The sequence below is a fragment of the Halichondria panicea genome, chromosome 2 (assembly GCF_963675165.1).
Source record: "Halichondria panicea chromosome 2, odHalPani1.1, whole genome shotgun sequence".
NCBI classification, from domain to species: domain Eukaryota; kingdom Metazoa; phylum Porifera; class Demospongiae; order Suberitida; family Halichondriidae; genus Halichondria; species Halichondria panicea.
In genome coordinates, this window is record NC_087378.1 from 526,823 (window position 1) to 545,557 (window position 18,735).

Below are 18,735 nucleotides of genomic sequence, written 5' to 3' on the forward strand. Positions count from 1 at the left end.
TTAGACAGCCTCACCCCATTCGTGCGATAATCAAATTAACACCCATAAAAATTATTATCATCACATAATTAGAATTATTTGCACAAAATTAATTATGAATCATCTAGTAATGGCTCTCTCAGATCTGTATATGTATATGTCATTGACGGCGAGCAAATAGTTTCCATTGACGATCCTTCTAAGTCTGCTAGTTTTGTGCTATGTTGTATTTCGACGACTTCTTTTCTTCTTCTAGATTGCATACTTTTCATCAGCAGCTTTACTTTCCTGAGCTTAGATAGTGTTTTCCAGACATGGTACGAAAGAATTGCAATAAACTCAATCAATGCAATAGATATTGACGTGTAAATAGCACCATCCAAATTTCCATTCGTTTTGAGCACATAGAAGACAGATGCAGACAAAAGGCTTAGATTCAGATAGAATGTACCCTCCAAAACATTCAGCAGCCAATTTTTGTACACACCCCCACTTATCCAAGCGATAGCCAACAGTAGTGACGATAGAATGGAGAGAACCAATAATGTAACTGACGTATCGTTGAAAATGTTAATCGAGACGATGAGTGTGAAAACAATTCTAACCAGTAGCAGTACCCCAATCCAGTTTCTATAGCGATTCTTGTATGGACTGTAGTGAGAATCGAAAAAAGGCTTCAGTTTGTTCACCCAAGAAAGAAAACGTTTGTTTGTGTGAGCTTGAATGCAAGGTAGGGGAATAAGCACCAACAACAGGACGTAGGGAATGAGAAAAAATATTAAGACAATGTTTCCAAATATAAACAAGGGAATATGTCGTCCGTGAAGGTAGTGAATATTTCCATCTAAACTCCAAACTGCATTGAAATCATTGTCTGGGAAAACGATTACAGTCCATGCTAGAGACATGTAGACATCTATAAGCAGCTTGTTGTAAGACATTAGAAACAATGAGGCAAGTACAGACACTGTAGTTGAACCACACAGCTTTGAAATCCTCAGAGACCAACGGCTAGCTATGTAGATAGCTGCAACAATTAGCCAAAGGTACAACGGAAAACCATAAGAAAGCCAAGTTTTTGCATAGGCATCCATACCATCATAGAAACAAGCGTCTATTCCGATATCTAGGTTCAACCAAGATATAAAAACAGTGAGAGTGTTTGAAGCACTTTGAGGATACAAGATAGACATGTTGGTTCGGACCATATTAGCGTAAAAGATAACACCTCCTAGAGTGCCTTCGGAAATATGTAGCTTAAATGCAAAGAGAATTGCAACTAAAAGAATACCAGCTATTAAGTACACCAATACCAAGGCAACTGTGTTGTTTGTACACTTAAGGCACCTTGGGGAAGTGAGTGTTAGACTAAGGCCTGGTTTGCAAGCACCACATAGAATTCCTGTACGATTAAAAGCACACTGACTATCAGGATCATCGAGGTTGACTTCAGAGCCTTCAGATAAACATTGCCTAAATGGACAATAAAAATGAATTATTACTCCACTCGCAACTGGCATGGATTCTAGATCAACAAACGATGCATTAATCCATGTACCACCATCTCTATGCACAGTTTGGTCGTTAAGGTTACACTCAAGGCTGTACGAAAGAATCTGAGGTGTTGCATCACACACACAGTCATTATTGACTAGTTCAAAACCAAGAGGACAATCCAGAGCATTGACATCGATTAAAACACTTGAGATAGCAATGTACTTGCCAGTACTGAGCAGAATAGTGCCTGTTCTTGTAACAGAGGAAAACATCAGATCTGTGCATTCTTTTCCAACACGGTGAATTTCATCTTCAGGAGATAGTTGTAACGCACTGCGAGTATAGATGGTTGCAGGTGCAATACCGTCTCTTTGCCCCTTGGCTATTACGGATATAATGAACGTGTCACCAGGGAAAATGTCCACCCTTGTAAAGGCATCGTTACCGCAAAAGATAGAACCATTATCGCAAACGCACAAAGATGTGGGAGGAGATGAAATTAGCGAGGTCTTGTTACTGTGAGGTCCAATCTCAACAATAGTATCTAAGATAAAAGTGGAGTTTTGTCGTGTTCTGGAAACAATGATACATTCGTCAATTGAGCCACCATATAGTACACTTCCAGCCTCGTTAGCAAAGTTTCCTTCAAAATACAATCTGATATTTGAGTTTGTAACATTGACAGAGTTCATGGGTTGAAAGAAGCACGGTAGAGTAATATCTTCACGAGTAACTACTTTAACTGCACCACCCAAACCTATAGCAGTGTTGTTAATGAAATTCACTCGTGTATTTTGATCGAGGTAAATGAAAGAATCTTCTAATCGCAATCCACCTCCGTCAACTGCTGAGTTTGAATCGAATGTGATATTCCCAGAAAAATACAAGTAACTGTCATAAGCATCAATGGCTGATCCTTGATTGTAAAGAAACTTGCAATTGATCAATGTCATGTTTGAAAGAATCGATGCTGTAATAGCACTAAACGTCAACCCATCAAGTTGAATTGAACTTGTTACATCGTTGGCTGAGGTGATAAAGCCGTTTCCAATAAAAGTTACGTTATTCAAAACAATCTCACTCTGTTGTTGAACTCCGATTGATGAAATCTCAATAGCAAACAGAGCACCACCTGTTAATCCAGAATTCGCAGAAAATGTAGTATTACTGATAACTATCCTCACTGTTGCAAGAGCCAAACTTGTTTGCAATACAGGTGCTACCTGGATGTACATACCACCGCCAGTAATGGCTGTGTTGTTATGAAAAGTACAGTTATAAAGTTCGAGCACATTTCTCTGCTCCTCTGTGAAACTGGGAAGACAGACAGGAGAAGGTGAGTTAGGAGGGATTGTGATACCATAGTCAAAGAATAAACCAGCAGAATTACCAGCACTTATCTGCAAAAAGTTGTCCACACGCAGGAGGTAGTTGTTGCCAGTGGAACTGAGCATGTCTTGAATGAAAATGGTAGAATTCTCAACTGTTTCATAGAAGGCAAAGTAAAGATTTGCTCCAACAAGTGCTCCGTTACCAAAACTAATCACACTCTGTAACTTAACAGTGACACCGTACGAACTCTGACTTAAAATCACACCCAAACCAGTTCCTCTACTCAACGTCAAATCAGGCAAAGTTCCACCATTAATGTTTGTTCCAAGGGCGAAGAGAGTATTGCAAATGGTCAAAGAGAATTGCAGAGGCAATTCCGGGCAAGATGGTGCGTCTTCGTAAACGAATAATGCATTTCCACCATTACATGCTATGATATCTTCTGGAATGTCTTCAGGGAAGAAGCAGCCATCCTCGAACTGTGTATAATTGTTGTTGCTAAAGAATACGGAGTTTTGTACAATAGTTTCACCAAGTGTGTTCACTGCCAAAAGACCATATCCCACACTGTTTTCAACTGAGAAAAAATCAGTTCTAAAATCGAAAATGTTGATCAGAAATATTGCAGCTTTTTGTTGAGAGCCAATTTCATGGACACCTTGTGTTTGTATTGAGAATGCTTGATCCTTAAGGTCTTGTGAAATAGTTACTCCACAACCACTAACCGTGAGATTAATAAACGATAGTCCGGAGATATTCAGAAAAGCAAGTCCAAACGGTGACAAACAATTGATTCTTGTTTTGGGTACCAAATGCCCTTGAAAACCAGCTTCAAAGTCTCCCCTGCCTTCAAAAATGAGGTCGCTGAGATTTTCAACTCTGAGAAAAAGCTTTTGTCCTAAATCGATTTCATGGTCGCCTGGTAGAAACACTAACGTTGTATTGGATGTGAACACATTACTTGCGAGTGTTTTGTTCTCAACAATCTCAGCAAAAGTGAGGCATGATGAGCTTGAGTTGCAAGTAGCTGGAACTATTGGCTTAATGAACACTTCTCTCTGACCAGCTGATGTAAAGACGACGTGCAGCAAAGAGAAACAAACCATGACCCAGAGAACTGCCATAGCTAGATCTACCTGCACAGAGAAAAACACAGTAGACAACTGTCTGAGCTAAGCATTGACTTACTGTTATAATAGCTTGCCTGTATGAGCCCCACCCCCATTCATGCACTGTTGTGATCCAGAGGAGGTCCTAGTCGAGCGCCGCCGCCCTCCTTCCGGGCAACGGTAGAGGGCGGCGGCGCCCGACTAAGGAGGTCCGACAGGCGCGGTGCAGCAGCTCAAGTAATCTTAGCAAAACATACGACGTGGGCGGTGCGTGGGCGGATAATTATTGCCCGTACCTCCATGTAGATCGGACTCTGGTTGTGATCACACCATATTAGATCCAGAGTATTAGATCTATAATTTAGGGTGTGTCATCAGTATATATAGTAGTACAGTGTACCCGGCCAGCCAGAGACACGTTTCTACTGCATGTTGCAGTTAGTCTAAGTTATCTGTTATGGTTATGGAGGAGCTAGCCGATGCTTGGTCATGGATCTTTACAATTCTTGTTGGACTGATTGCTGCTGTCCTGATAAAGACAAAGTGGAGCTCCAGAAATGAACCTCCAGGTCCTTGGGGCCTACCAGTATTGGGCTACCTGCCCTTTCTGGGGCAAAAGAGGAATCTTACATTCAGTAATCTGTCCAAAAAATATGGAGAAATATTTCAGCTGAAAATAGGTAGTCGAAAAGTTGTTGTGATCAGTGGAGAGAAAGCTATTCGAGAGGCTCTCTTGGATCGTGGAACTACCTTCGCTGGAAGACCCGATTTTTACTCGTATGCTAAAAACGACACGTTTGCGTTCTATGATTTTACTCCCAAATACCGTGCGTGCAGAAAGAATACAATGAAGTCGCTGAACGAATTCTTTAAATCGCAGCAAACGGAGTTTCAGGGTATTGCACAGAATGCTGCTACGATGTTTATGCGAGAAGTCAAAAACTTTAACGGCCAACCTTTCAATCCAGAACCTCTTCTTTTCCGTGTGACATGTACTATTATAGGCTATGTTTGCTTTCATAAGCAATTTGATGCGAATGACAAGGATGTCACTGCTATTCTTGAGCTAGGAAAGCAGTTTGGAAACTTTATCATTTTTGGAGTGATCTGTGACTACTTGCCTTGGGCAAAAGTCCTTTTGAAAACAAAGCTGAAAAAGTTTGAAGCGTTTTCTAAAGAGTTGGCGGATTATTCTGACAAAATTTTTCAGATTCAAAGCGAAGAGGGTACTGGTAATTCTATGATTGACATCTTCAACCGAGTATGTGAAAAAACGACAGACAATGAAACTACTTCGTTCAAATTTGATGAGCCTACAGTGAGAAAACAAGTGTCTTCCTTGTTTGGTGCTGGATTTGCAACTACTGCAGTTACACTGAAATACAGTTTGATGATGATGGCTCTCTATCCTGATGTTCAGAGGAAACTTCATGAAGAGCTTGATCGTGTGGTGGGTAAGAATCGTTATCCGGAATTTGCTGACAAAGACGATTTGCCTTACACTATGGCTGTAATGTCCGAGATCAACCGACACCACTCAATGAGTGCTCTGAGTCTGACACATACAACTACTTGTGATACTGAGTTTCATGGATACTCACTTGCCAAACACACTCCGGTTATTTTTAACTACTACTCCATCAATCGAGGTGATGATGTCTTTAAGAATGCTGACAAGTTTGATCCTGAGCGGTTTCTAAAAGAAGATGGATCATTTGACGCTGCTTTGGCTAGTCGAGTGACCTTATTTGGACTCGGTCGGAGGCGCTGTGCTGGAGAAGAGCTTGGTCGTTTTCAGTTGTTTTTGTTTTTTGCAACCCTTCTACAGCAGTGTACGATTGAGGAGTCCCCAGCCCACCCCCTGGATACTGAGGATTACTATATTACTTTTGGAATAACACATGGTCCAATCAAAGTGGTAGTTCACTCGAGGATTGAGGATATAGTTCAATGAATCTATTGACAGATAGCTAGTCGTGACATTATAGACAGAGTTTAATTTTTGAATATGTTATTATTATACCTTAATTATGATGACTATACTTGCAAATATCTGCTTGTATATTATAGTGGCTATTTTATTCAAGGGTAATTAAATAATTTGTTCATTATCATGACATATAATTGTAATTATGATGTTACACACAAGAATCAGAAATGTGTACATCTTCAGCATTAAAAAACACAGTTGAGCTAGTGGGAGAAAATACAGGGGACATAAGTTCCTCCTCGTGAGTTATATTATTGTTCTTTTGTTGTATTAAAAAGTGACTTCTTGTGGCAGCCACTCCGTGAGTTGCTCGTCTGTGTCCTATCCTCACTGACACGCTACGGACATTTGTGCTCGGTGGTATGTAACTGCTGTTGATTCGCTCCAGATTTGTTAGGTCAACAGATTTTTGGGGCCACATAATCCTTGTTCTGTGGAGGGTATAGAAAAAATCATCATAAGTTCACCATACACAAAGAAGTAGTATATACATGTAATAGAAATTGACCTTAAATAGTTTATTAGTGCCACCCCGACCACAACCAGCAAACTGAGAAGTGGTAGGTAGTAGAAGGCAACAAAATCCAAGTCAGAGTTGAAATCCCGGAGTACAATTGACAAGCAGTAGTACTGGTAAGATTAAACTCAGTTATGGCATCAGGCAATGGGAATACAACGTAATTGTCCTTTATGAGCTGGGTAGACTGCAACATCAGTAGCAGGAGAAAGTTTGAGAGTACGCATATCTCGAGTATATTGACTGCGATTGACTTGTATAGGGCTGAAACAGCCCGTACACTGCTACCAGTATGCACACAATCAAGAGAGGTACAGCCTGCAATTAAGAGATACAATTTCTTCAATTAAGCTCTTGTTTCGCAGCAATTAATTCCAATATTACAATAATTATCTTGTACCAGGCTCTTAAAGTATAAGCTTTTGTTGTAGCATGAACAGTTGCTGCACAATGTACCAAACCACGAGGTAACAATGTCCCTAATATATATATGTAGCACAGAGCCATGGAAGTGTTTAACAATGTGATCTAAAGTACTCTTACGTTGGTTACTGGTAGAGGGACAATGAGTATAGCAATAGCAGAAGTCTTCTTCCCAACTCCACACTAAACCACCACTTGAGGTCATCCTTATAGCTCTCCTTCAATGGAGCAGAAATGTTCCTAAGCCAATAGAGACGTCTCTGCAAAGAGGCTAGTTAGGAAGCAGCTACACAAAAAAGTTCTCGTATAGCGAGTTATTTTCATTGGAGTATTTTTCGTATGCAGAGCATCATCCAATTGCAAAATTATTCTGCACAATAGAATCTACGTCACTATTCTGAACTGTACGAATATTTAGAACGAAATGCATGGGTATATAGTTCATACGAAATTTGGACAACGAAACAACGAAAATTACCCGCTATATATACGGTATTAAATTCAACCCAGTGTATCACTCACTATATATACTCAGTGTATTATGTTATGAAGCATGCATGTTACCTTTGGGTACTTGTTGAGTGCTATGACTACTGTTAGGGGGATGAGGGCAAAACATAGCAACAACATAATGATGGCCATGATGCCCAGTGGAGCATGCCATCCAGTAAAACACTCGACTGATCCATCCACAAACCATCTCTGTACACGGGGAGAAAAAAACACAGCCATTACACAACCAACTACAGTGTCTGAGTCTACATGGAGTTACATTTCAGCAAAATTGGCCATTTTAGTTAACCCTATATAGGTGACAGACTGATATTATTAATCGATGCAAAGACTCTGACTATTAATAGTCTTACATACTCCCCGACAGTGTCGACGTATGGACAGTTGAGAACTGAGACTGAAGTGTGCACGACAGGAGTGTACAGTAGCAGGATAATAGACCACAGTCCATAGTGCTCCAACACACGATATCTCGTCCTCCTGTGGTACACAGAATTGGATAATTGGAATTGGAATTGGAATTATAATCGCGATGCTTACTTACCTAAGAATAAACAGAAGGGGTGCCATTGCCATGGCAATAAGGATTGGGACGTAGCGCAGGAAGTACGCCACGACTGGGGACATGTTGCCATAGAGACAGAAGTCGTAGGGAAAGTAAAAACTCAGTGCACTCCCAATGAATACCAACTGTAAATAATTGTGAAAACATAAACAGTGGCAAATCTATTTAACTATAAATTATATAGCTATTCTCCACTTACAAACTATTGGCTTAATGAACACTTCTCTCTGACCAGCTGATGTAAAGACGACGTGCAGCAAAGAGAAACAAACCATGACCCAGAGAACTGCCATAGCTAGATCTACCTGCACAGAGAAAAAACACACGTAGACAACTGTCTGAGCAAGTAATATAAAGCATTGACTTACTGTTTGCAACAAACAATATCAATACTGACAATAGCAGCTAGCTTGACCATCTGCATGTATGAGCCCACCCCCATTCATGCACTCAGTTAAATTATATTCATCATTGACTCACGACATTAACACAATGAGATTCATTTACATTATAGGTACATGTAAGCACTCTATCTATGATGTAAGTAAGTACACATGAACTTAATTAAGACAATCATCCATACAGTGATGGCATTGCTGATGGCTGATGGTGCGCATGCGCATTAGACTATTACATACTCAATGCTGCTATGCATGTCTAATGAGTAGGAAGCTAGAAGTATTAGTAAGGGTGTGTCAGCTAATACTATTATACCAGTCCACTGTGTACTCGTAAATGTTGCTTTAAATATGGAGCTGGAGCTAGATCTAGTTGATGCTTGGCCATGGATCTTTACAATTCTTGTTGGACTGATTGCTGTTGTCCTGATAAGGCCACTCCAAGTGATACTCTGGTTTCTGGTCCACCGCCCGCATCAGATTTTATTCTTGGATTTCTATCTCATTATTAGCCTCCTTCACTGGCCTTCCCTAGCGGGAAATGCGGCCTGGGATCGAGGCTATCTCATTATTGGATTTCTATCTCATTATTTCTACTACGCATGCGCAAAATGGTCCATGTGGTACAAAATGTGTGATAATGATATTCATTTGCAAAATAATGAGATTCATAAGGTGAAATTGATAATGACATAATGAGAAAAGCCGCCCGCCCGCATGCAATTAGAAAAACTTCAGGACCAGAAACCAGAGTGTCACTTGGAGTGGCCTAAAGCAAAAGTGGAGCTCCAGAAATGAACCTCCAGGTCCTTGGGGCCTACCAGTATTGGGCTACCTACCCTTTCTGGGGCGAAAGATGAATCTGACCGTCAACAATCTGTATAAGAAATATGGAGAAGTATATATTTCAGCTGAAAATGGGTAGTCGAAAAATTATTGTGATCAGTGGAGAGAAAGCCATTCGAGAGGCTCTCTTGGATTGTGGTACTATCTTCGCTGGAAGACCTGATTTCTACTCGTATGTTAGAAACGACTCCTTTGCGTTCTTTGATTTTTCTCCCACATATCGTGCGTGCAGAAAGAATACAATGAAATCGCTGAATGAATTTGTTAAATCACAACATAAAGAGCTGCAGGGTATTGGACAGAATGCTGCTACGATGTTTATGCGAGAAGTCAAAAACTTTAACGGCCAACCTTTCAATCCAGAACCTCTTCTTTTCCGTGTGACATGTACTATTATAGGCTATGTTTGCTTTCATAAGAAGTTGGATGCGAATGACAAGGATGTCACTGCTATTCTTGAGCTAGGAAAGCAGTTTGGAGACTTTGTAGGTTTTGGAGTGATCTGTGACTTTTTACCTTGGGCGAAATTCCTTTTTAAAACAAAGCTGCAAAAGTATGAAAGGTTTATGAAAGAGATGGCAGATTATTCTGACAAAGTTTTCCTGAGTCAAAGCCATGAGAGAAGTACTGGTGATGCTATGGTTGACATTTTCCACAGGATAAGTGAAAAAACGATTGATGGTGAAAATATTTTGTTCAAATTTGATGAGCCTACCGTGAGAAAACAAGTGCATTCCTTGTTTGGTGCTGGATTTGGAACTAGTGCAGTTACACTGAAATACAGTTTGATGATGATGGCTCTCTATCCCGATGTTCAGAGGAAACTTCACGAAGAGCTTGATCGTGTAGTGGGTAAGAATCGTTATCCGGAATTTACTGACAAAGGGGATTTGCCTTACACTATGGCTGTAGTAACAGAGATCAACCGACACTACTCAATGACTGCTCTAAGTGTGACACATGCAACAACTTGTGATACTGAATTCCATGGATACCCACTTGCTAAAGGCACTCCGGTTATTTTCAACTACTACTCCATCAATCGAAGTGATGATGTCTTCAAGAATGCTGACAAGTTTGATCCTGAGCGGTTTCTAAAAGAAGATGGATCATTTGACGCTGCTTTGGCTGCTCGAGTGATAACATTTGGACTTGGTCAGAGGCGCTGTGCTGGAGAAGAGCTTGGTCGTTTTCAGTTGTTTTTGTTTTTTGCAACTCTTCTACAGCAGTGTACGATTGAGGAGTCCCCAGCCCACCCCCTGGATACTGAGGATTACACTGTGACTTTTGGAATAATGCACGGTCCAATCAAAGTGATAGTTCACTCAAGAATGGAGGATTGACCAACAGTTCAATGAATGTATATTATTTACACAGATACGTAGCTATAGCCATGTGGTTTGTATTTATTGCCTTACTTGGAGCTAGTCATGTGATTTGTTTTTTAGTCTAGATTGTTTTTATTTTTGTATGTGGATCTGTGGTAATGCCTTCATTCTAATCATTATGTATGATAATTTTCATTGACAACAATGTAAAGATAGGTATCTTATATTAGCATGCATATAATTCAAGAGTTATGTACCATAGGGATTATCATGACATAATTACGATGTACACACAAACAAAATTAAGAATCAGAAATGTGTACACTTTCAGCATTATAAAACACAGTTGAACTAGTGGGTGAAAATACAGGGGACATAAGTTCCTCCTCATGAATTATATTATTGTTCTTTTGTTGTATTAAAAAGTGACTTTTTGTAGCAGCCACTCCGTGAGTTGCTCGTCTGTGTCCTATCCTCACTGACACGCTACGGACATTTGTGCTCGGTGGTATGTAACTGCTGTTGATTCGCTCCAGATTTGTTAGGTCAACAGATTTTTGGGGCCACATAATCCTTGTTCTGTGGAGGGTATAGAAAAAATCAGTTCACCATACACAAAGAAGTAGTATATAATACAGTACATATAGTACATGTAATAGAAAATTGACCTTAAATAGTTTATTAGTGCCACCCCGATCACAACCAGCAAACTGAGAAGTGGTAGGTAGTAGAAAGGCAACAGAATCCAAGTCAGAGTTGAAATCCCAGAGTACAATTGACAAGCAGTAGTGGTAAGATTGAACTCAGTTATGGCATCGGGCAATGGGAATACAACGTAATTATCCTTTATGAGCTGGGTAGACTGCAACATCAGTAGCAGGAGAAAGTTTGAGAGTATGCATATCTCGAGTATATTGACTGCGATTGACTTGTAGGGCTGAAACAGTCCGTACACGGCCACCAGTATGCACACAATCAAGAGAGGTACAGCCTGCAATTAAGAGATACAATTTCTTCAATTAAGCTCTTGTTTCACAGCAATAATACAATAATTATCTTGTACCAGGCTCTTAAAGTATAAGAATTGCTGCAATTAAGCATTTGATGTAGCATGAACAGTTGCTGCACAATGTACCAAACCACAAGGTAACAATGTCCCTAATATATATATATGTAGCACAGAGCCATGGAAGTGTTTAACAATGTGATCTAAAGTACTCTTACATTGGTTACTGGTAGAGGGACAATGAGTAGCAATAGCAGAAGTCTTCTTCCCAACTCCACACTAAACCACCACTTGAGGTCATCCTTATAGCTCTCCTTCAATGGAGCAGAAATGTTCCTAAGCCAATAGAGACATCTCTGCAAAGAAAACAAACACAGTATTAGGCTAGTTAGGAAGCAGCTATACATAAAACGTATAGCAAGTTATTTTCATTGGAGTATTTTTCGTATGCAGAGCATCATCCAATTGCAAAATTATTCTGCACAATAGAATCTACGTCACTATTCTGAACTGTACGAATATTTAGAACAAAATGCATGGGTATATGGTTCATACAAAATTCGGACAACAAAAATTACCCGCTATACGGTATTAAATTCAACCCAGTGTATCACTACTCAGTGTATTATGTTATGAAGCATGCATGTTACCTTTGGGTACTTGTTGAGTGCTATGACTACTGTTAGGGGGATGAGGGCAAAACATAGCAACAACATAATGATGGCCATGATGCCCAGTGGAGCATGCCATCCAGTAAAACACTCGACTGATCCATCCACAAACCATCTCTGTACACGGGGAGAAAAAAACAAACACAGCCATTACACAACCAACTACAGTGTCTGAGTCTACATGCAGTCATGCAGTTACGTACATTTCAGCAAAATAATCCAAGACTGACAACATTAAATTGATGCACTCTTGAAAGGCTTAAATAGACTTTCCTACTTACATACTCCCCGACAGTGTCGACGTATGGACAGTTGAGAACTGAGACTGAAGTGTGCACAACAGGAGTGTACAGTAGCAGGATAATAGACCACAGTCCATAATGCTCCAACACACGATATCTTGTCCTCCTGTGGTACACAGAATTGGATAATTGGAATTGGATAATTGGAATTGGAATTGAAATTATAATCTCGATGCTTACCTAAGAATAAACAGAAGGGGTGCCATTGCCATGGCAATAAGGATGGGGACGTAACGCAGGAAGTACGCCACGACTGGGGACATGTTGCCATAGAGACAGAAGTCGTAGGGAAAGTAGAAACTCAGTGCACTCCCAATGAATACCAACTGTGGTTAATAATATAATGTGAAAACATAAACAGTGGCAAATCTATAAATTATATAGCTATTCTCCACTTACAAATTTTCCGACAATCTCAAAACTGCTTGGGAAGTATTGTCCAACATATGGAGCAACCTGTGAAATGAGAGCGATACATAATATCCATTCATTATGCACACACTGCATTAGAACAAGGAATACTTGACAACCACAGTACACTAACCTGAAGGTAGAATATGAAAGGGTAGAGATAACACGGTAGAGCTTTGTCCCATAGAATGATCAGCGCAAACAAAACCACATCCACGATAACTGCATGGTGTGTGTGTGTGTGTGCGGGGGGGGGGTTGGTTGACATACATGTATAAGAACTAGTCTTTAATTCCCGGGCACAAAGTCCAATTTTAGCTATAGCAGTAAAATTCCATTATGCACTGTGATATGCCTAGAGTTAAATGTTCATGTTGTTAGCACATTCATCTTTGGAATTGAAGTGTATTTACAACCAGGTACAGTCTGTACATGGTTTTAGTATGAATTGTCTGGCTCACCTAGTATAACAATGAGGAGACTGAAAGCATCGCTACAAGTGACACACTTGTTTAGCAATGCACTGACTCCGTATCCACTCTCACACTCACCACAGAGCACGCCTGCAATGAATAAACTAAGGTCACTTCTGATAACTGGAGGTATGTTGTCATACTGTGAATATGCTACTAGGGGAGATTATTCAGATGCATTTATTGTACTAATTAATGTAATAATAAAGGTGTTACTAACAACAGAGGTACGTACCTATATGGGATACTATACAGTGAAGCTTGTGTTACTCTTTCTCTACATAGTAAGTCATATGGCAGCTAGGCCACCTCTTAATGATGGTGGTGGGTATAGTATAACTTGCCGCTTCTGTTGCAGACACACTGAGCATCAGGCTGAGAGATGGTGTAGGTTTGAATGCACATGGACGGTCCTAGACTAGTCTCCTGACTGCAGCGACAATAGCCGGCCGGACACGGGTAGAAATGGTTCAGGCCCTGGTTGTACTGATTGCTGCTAGTGTATGGAGCTCCCCAGTAGCCAGACTGAGTGTGAGTCATTAAGAAGTTGTACATATAATCGTGGAATGTACATGTATACGTAAGGTATATATGGGTACGCATGACGATCGACTGATGGCAAGCTCGATATTATTGTAGTTGCAAGTTGCACAGACTCTATTATTAGTTATAGCAGACCTGAATCAAGATGGTGTCCTGGTCATCCTCACAGTTGAGTATTATCTGCTGGATGTCCTCCTGACAGCGACACTCATAGCCACTGTGTAAGGCAGCCTGTCTCAGAGTGTATCCCACCGGACACACATCAGGGTAGATCACAAAGCTGTCCGTTATCACTCCTTGAACCTGCCAACAGATTACTAATGTTAGCTGACAAACTATATAATTAGATATCTATCCCTCAATTTTCCTGGGAATTGGTACTTCACATACGACAAGTTGTGATGATGAGTACCTGAGTGTCAAATATGTACATTCATGTACACCCACATGCAATAATTTAGTGGGGGAAAACACTACGCATAGTAGCTCAATTTGTTTAAATTAAGGAGAGGCAAACAGACAATTTCCTGGAATAATTTGCTACCATGCAATTAAGGCTCACATTGTCATCTTGGAAGGGCACGTCAATCCGTACATTAGCTAACGGCTCGTGGATGTTGTTAAGAGGTATGACGTCATTGTTGACAGCGTAGGTGAGTGTGTACTGGCTGCTTAGGTGACCACTTGACTGCTTATTAGAGTCAGTGATGACCAGAGGAGGGTGCAGGCTCACAGTATTCTGTGAGGGAAAAATATGTCTGATTACTGTTTCAATATCCACGGTATTCACAGGTATTGTATATACAGTGCTGACCAGTGTGGGCAGAACCCAACTAGTTCAACCAGTTTCAAACATGCAATTCTAGTTGCCCTATGGTTTTACTTACAGAGGAAGAGTTGGTGAGAGCGAAGAATCGAGCACTCACAAACGTTGGGTGGTCAAACTGGTCCCAGCCAGTGAGGTGAAGGTTGAACTTGTGTCCAGGCCAGAAAGTCACCTGAAAATACAACCAAAAAAGTATGTGCGTATATTTATGTCAGTTGTTATGCTCTGTTTGCAACCATTATGGACACAATTTATCGTATGTACTCACTGAGTCATTGATTGAGTCAATGGCATGAGCAGAAGTTTCCACATAATAGTTGGGTGAGTAGGGGTCATCAAAACCAGTGTTCTTACTGTCGTTGCTACAGAGGCAAGTAAGAACAAAGAAGTCATACAATGCACATTCAAAACAGGGTTAGTATGTAACAGAAACCTATAGCAAGCCATTGCTGTATACTACAATGCCAATTAACTTAGATGGCTATAGGGAAGTAAAATCACGCACACACGCACGCACGCACGCACGCACACACGCACACACACACACACACACACACACACACACACAGCATGCAACCCTAATACTACCAACATACCCAAAGTCCCAAATTGGCCACTGCTTGAGAAAGGCTGGGTTAAAGAATGGAGGCTTGAGGGAGCTCCAGGAGCAGCTGTCCACATGAGACATGTACAGGGACGAGGCTAAAACAGCATTATTCTTGCGAAACTTGATGGATACCTACAAACACAATAAGAGCTATCAATGTGATGTACTGTAATGATATAGAAACTACAGTAATGCCTAACAGCAAAAATTCAGCAAAAGTCACCAAGTAAGCTACTATACTTCAACCTATGTAGGTATAGGCCTTAGTTACACACAAAGGTGCATGGCTACTATCGCTATAGAAACGTACGTCTGTCCAGTTGGAAGGTGGTAGGTTTGGGGTCTGGTTGAGAACAAAACACTGTGGGTTGAAAGCCAGGTTCTGGAAGGCTGCAATAGACACAGGTGTCTCTACGAGAATGCTGGCTCCATATCTGCAGTGGAGCCAATCAACTGCATGCTTGCAAACAATATTATACCTAGAGGCAGTATCATTATATGCATGTCACCACAATGCCTTAATAAACATTCTGGCCATTTCCTTGTGAGAATACTTACAGGGGAAACTAATAACATTATATCCGTCCCACAACAACATGCCCTAATACACCTTACACTCACTGACCCTTTCTCATTGCATTGCATGTGTTTACTATATGAGTACATGAGGGTAAGTATATTCACATCAACATGCGTACCCTAATACACATTATACACTCTTAGGCCCTTTTATTCTATTTAGATTACTATTACCTCTCGAGTACAACTATTGGTAACAGGGGATAATCTTATTAATTTTAAGCTTGCTGGAAATAACAAACAGACTGTCAGGTTAGAGGTGTCAGCTTGGGACGAACTAATCTAAACACAAACATTTACTGCAACATTAATACACAAAAAATGACAATTCTCTTTGCTATATCCACACAGCTGTACACTACTCCCGATGCTGCCTACACCCACTGATTCACCTTCCACTGTTCCCAACAAACTCTATATTGAGTCCAGTGGTGAGTCTGACCTGCCCCAGTGAGAGGAGGTGGAGGGCTGCCACATCACCAACGTAGTTATGGATAAACGACAGAGAACCATAAAACTCCACCAATGAACCGACAATCTGTCAATATTATAGATGTACATAATAATGATGGTGTCAATCATACATGATATCATTGTTATTAATAAGATGACTAGATCAAAGTATACTCCTACAGGCATTCAATAATTACTGCACTTCAGATATATACATGCGAGGTGTCTACATCAATGGTCCTTTCTGTCACATAATTATAGGTTAAGGGTTGGAACAAGGTTGCTACCTTACCCTCAGAGCACTGGTTCCTGTGTTGTTCGTGAAGGTGTTGTTGCCATTGAAGGTCACTGGTGCATAGGCAATACTCACAACTCCATTGGTACCAAAGTTACGCTCAAATGTGCTGCAATAAAATTATACACACGCAATTACTTCACTGTACTTAGAAGTTTAAGTATTTTGGGCTATACCTATAATGATACATTAATTTTCCCTTCTATATACGCCACAATTTAATGGAAATGTCTTGAAAGTAATCATCTAAAACACACACGTGGTTAGCTATAAAAAAATTAAAAAAGCTATGCAACTTGGATGCATTTTCACTCAAGTTATACTCAAGTGTACTTTAGCAGAATTGGACCTACACCTTAGTAACTATCTGACTCACCAATCAGTGAAGTCATATCTCGGTAAAGATTCTCTGTTGCGAAAGAAGTTAGAATACGATATTGCAACAGCTGACCCAAACTCCCTCCCTACTCCAGGGATCCCTTGGTTCATCAAGAAATGACATCTCCTGAAGATCACAAGGTTGCCATCTCCACCTGTATGTATGAAATGTAATGCATGAATGTATGGTAGATTTCATAATTGGTCTAAAGTGGTAGCAATTGCTTACCTTGGAATGCTGGGTACACATACACAGCTCCCCCAGACGGTCCGGAGTTACTTTGAAATAGACAGTCGATAAAACTTGTAGTATGTGGTTCTCCAGCGATACCATTCGAAATAAATGTCATCTGTACTGCACCTCCCCCTAATCGACCGACATTAGAATTGAATATGTTTCTCTCGAGGTCCATTGTGTGATGAGTGCCTTCGTTGAACACTACAAGAAATACAGCACCTCCGAACGATTGAGCATAGTTACCCAGGAACAGATTGTCAGTGATTGTAACGGAGACATTGTGAACATCTTCATTAAAGAACACGCCCACCCCACCACCTCTTCCGCTAAACGCCTGATTGAAAAAAGCGCCACTTGAGCTCCTAAACAGAGAAGAAGCTGTAGCTCTGTTTCTCGTAAAGTTACAATTGAAAATGAATACTTTAGGCTCTGAATAGTTCATAGGGACACCATTGAAACCAATAGCAACAGCACCAGTGTTTCCTCTGAATGCATATCGAGATATCCCAGTCCCCTGGTTGTCATGGAAAGTTGAGTAGGTGATAGAGATGTTGCGATTGTTGTAGAGGTCGAAAACTGCCTCAGAAAAGCCCCTGTGAAAAACCAATCATGCCAATCATGAAAATAATTCGTACAATCTGTAAAAAATTGCTTACCTAAATAAAGAGTTGTGAATGTCAACTTGGACCACAGTGTTCAGCCTAATGGGATAGGGGCAGTTGGACAACTCAATGTTTCGAAACGATACAGCTCTTGAGCGATTGAAGTATAAAACATAGTCTTTATAGTTGTAATTAGGATCAAAAATTCTGCTCAAATCCACATCAATTGTGTAGTCACAGATAATGGACGGTAGCTGCAACATTGACCCGTTCAATCCAGCTCTGTTACTAATGTCTTCGGTTTGTGATATTCCAATAAAGTGCACGTTGGTGCCTCCAAGAAACAGTGGGGTAGTGATGTAATGAGGCTCGCCATCTGGTATAAGTAGCAGCACGCAGTCTTCAATAGAATTATCGGTTGAATTTGAGCTGCTACGATCAATGTTTGATAATAAGTTTAGTGCAGATTGGAGTTCTCCACAAACCCAGAGGCTGTCGTTACTTGTTTGCGAGCAGGCTGGTTGTGCTATTCTGTTGATGCTGATGCTAGTACTACAGTCACTTGCACTGTAGGCCACCACTCCATAACAACAGGCTAGCAGCAGGAGAGGTACAGTGAGCTTGCAGCTCATGACTGTGTGGATTGTTACTCTCTAACCACCTGCAAAGAATAAATTCAAGGTTCAAGTTCAAGCCAGCAATGAGTTAAGTTACTCACCTGTACCTTAGCTTTGTAAACTGTAAACTATCACAAGCACAACAGCAGCTCAGCTATATATACAATGTTATTAGCCTGGTAGTTTGCAGGGCTTATCGTCATGTGATGAGCCCCTCCCCCACAAACGGATACAAGC

The 18,735-nt window shown here is 40.6% G+C and overlaps 5 protein-coding genes across 5 annotated transcripts; 2 read left to right on the forward strand and 3 right to left on the reverse strand.

The window, feature by feature from the left end:
• Window positions 1-47: 47 nt before the first annotated feature.
• Window positions 48-3,953, reverse strand: LOC135332005 (uncharacterized). Its single transcript, XM_064527311.1, has one exon. The coding sequence runs from the start codon at window positions 3,930-3,932 to the stop codon at window positions 93-95; it is 3,840 nt and encodes a 1,279-aa protein (XP_064383381.1). The 5' UTR covers window positions 3,933-3,953; the 3' UTR covers window positions 48-92.
• Window positions 3,954-4,300: 347 nt separating this feature from the next.
• LOC135331350 (cytochrome P450 1A1-like) lies at window positions 4,301-5,957 on the forward strand. Its single transcript, XM_064526475.1, has one exon. It carries the CDS (start codon window positions 4,375-4,377, stop codon window positions 5,869-5,871), a length of 1,497 nt encoding a protein of 498 aa, XP_064382545.1. The 5' UTR covers window positions 4,301-4,374; the 3' UTR covers window positions 5,872-5,957.
• A 995-nt stretch (window positions 5,958-6,952) lies between these two features.
• On the reverse strand, window positions 6,953-8,052 carry LOC135331352 (uncharacterized). Its single transcript, XM_064526477.1, has 4 exons — window positions 7,905-8,052; window positions 7,714-7,840; window positions 7,412-7,549; window positions 6,953-7,107 (listed from the first exon to the last, which is right to left on the reverse strand). Exons 1-4 carry the CDS (start codon window positions 7,985-7,987, stop codon window positions 6,973-6,975), a joined length of 483 nt encoding a protein of 160 aa, XP_064382547.1. The 5' UTR covers window positions 7,988-8,052; the 3' UTR covers window positions 6,953-6,972.
• Window positions 8,053-8,651: 599 nt separating this feature from the next.
• On the forward strand, window positions 8,652-10,676 carry LOC135331349 (cytochrome P450 1A1-like). Its single transcript, XM_064526474.1, is given in 3 exon segments — window positions 8,652-8,753; window positions 9,094-9,224; window positions 9,226-10,676. Coding segments are annotated over 3 exon segments (1,497 nt in total). The 5' UTR covers window positions 8,652-8,674; the 3' UTR covers window positions 10,513-10,676.
• Window positions 10,674-18,733, reverse strand: LOC135331344 (uncharacterized). The gene is made up of 22 exons (XM_064526468.1): window positions 18,600-18,733; window positions 17,936-18,542; window positions 17,271-17,872; window positions 17,040-17,196; window positions 16,661-16,772; window positions 16,308-16,453; window positions 15,647-15,770; window positions 15,326-15,468; window positions 14,998-15,091; window positions 14,791-14,901; window positions 14,466-14,642; window positions 14,039-14,206; window positions 13,705-13,885; window positions 13,349-13,450; window positions 13,021-13,109; window positions 12,876-12,932; window positions 12,657-12,802; window positions 12,456-12,582; window positions 12,154-12,291; window positions 11,722-11,859; window positions 11,166-11,488; window positions 10,674-11,076 (listed from the first exon to the last, which is right to left on the reverse strand). Exons 2-22 carry the CDS (start codon window positions 18,511-18,513, stop codon window positions 10,800-10,802), a joined length of 3,990 nt encoding a protein of 1,329 aa, XP_064382538.1. The 5' UTR covers window positions 18,514-18,542; window positions 18,600-18,733; the 3' UTR covers window positions 10,674-10,799.
• Window positions 18,734-18,735: the final 2 nt, after the last annotated feature.

Excerpts from the sequence above, each read along its gene's own strand:
- LOC135332005 (XM_064527311.1), bottom strand. The coding sequence starts at position 3,932 with ATGGCAGTTCTCTGGGTCATGGTTTGTTTCTCTTTGCTGCACGTCGTC.
- LOC135331350 (XM_064526475.1), top strand. The coding sequence starts at position 4,375 with ATGGTTATGGAGGAGCTAGCCGATGCTTGGTCATGGATCTTTACAATT.
- LOC135331352 (XM_064526477.1), bottom strand. The coding sequence starts at position 7,987 with ATGTCCCCAGTCGTGGCGTACTTCCTGCGCTACGTCCCAATCCTTATT. Across the intron at positions 7,841-7,904 it reads CCCCTTCTGTTTATTCTTAG|GAGGACGAGATATCGTGTGT; the intron begins GTAAGTAAGCAT and ends TGTGTACCACAG. Across the intron at positions 7,108-7,411 it reads CACTCAACAAGTACCCAAAG|AGACGTCTCTATTGGCTTAG; the intron begins GTAACATGCATG and ends GCCTCTTTGCAG.
- LOC135331344 (XM_064526468.1), bottom strand. The coding sequence starts at position 18,513 with ATGAGCTGCAAGCTCACTGTACCTCTCCTGCTGCTAGCCTGTTGTTAT. Across the intron at positions 13,886-14,038 it reads AGGACACCATCTTGATTCAG|TCTGGCTACTGGGGAGCTCC; the intron begins GTCTGCTATAAC and ends ACTCACACTCAG. Across the intron at positions 12,292-12,455 it reads TCGACACTGTCGGGGAGTAT|AGATGGTTTGTGGATGGATC; the intron begins GTAAGTAGGAAA and ends CCCCGTGTACAG.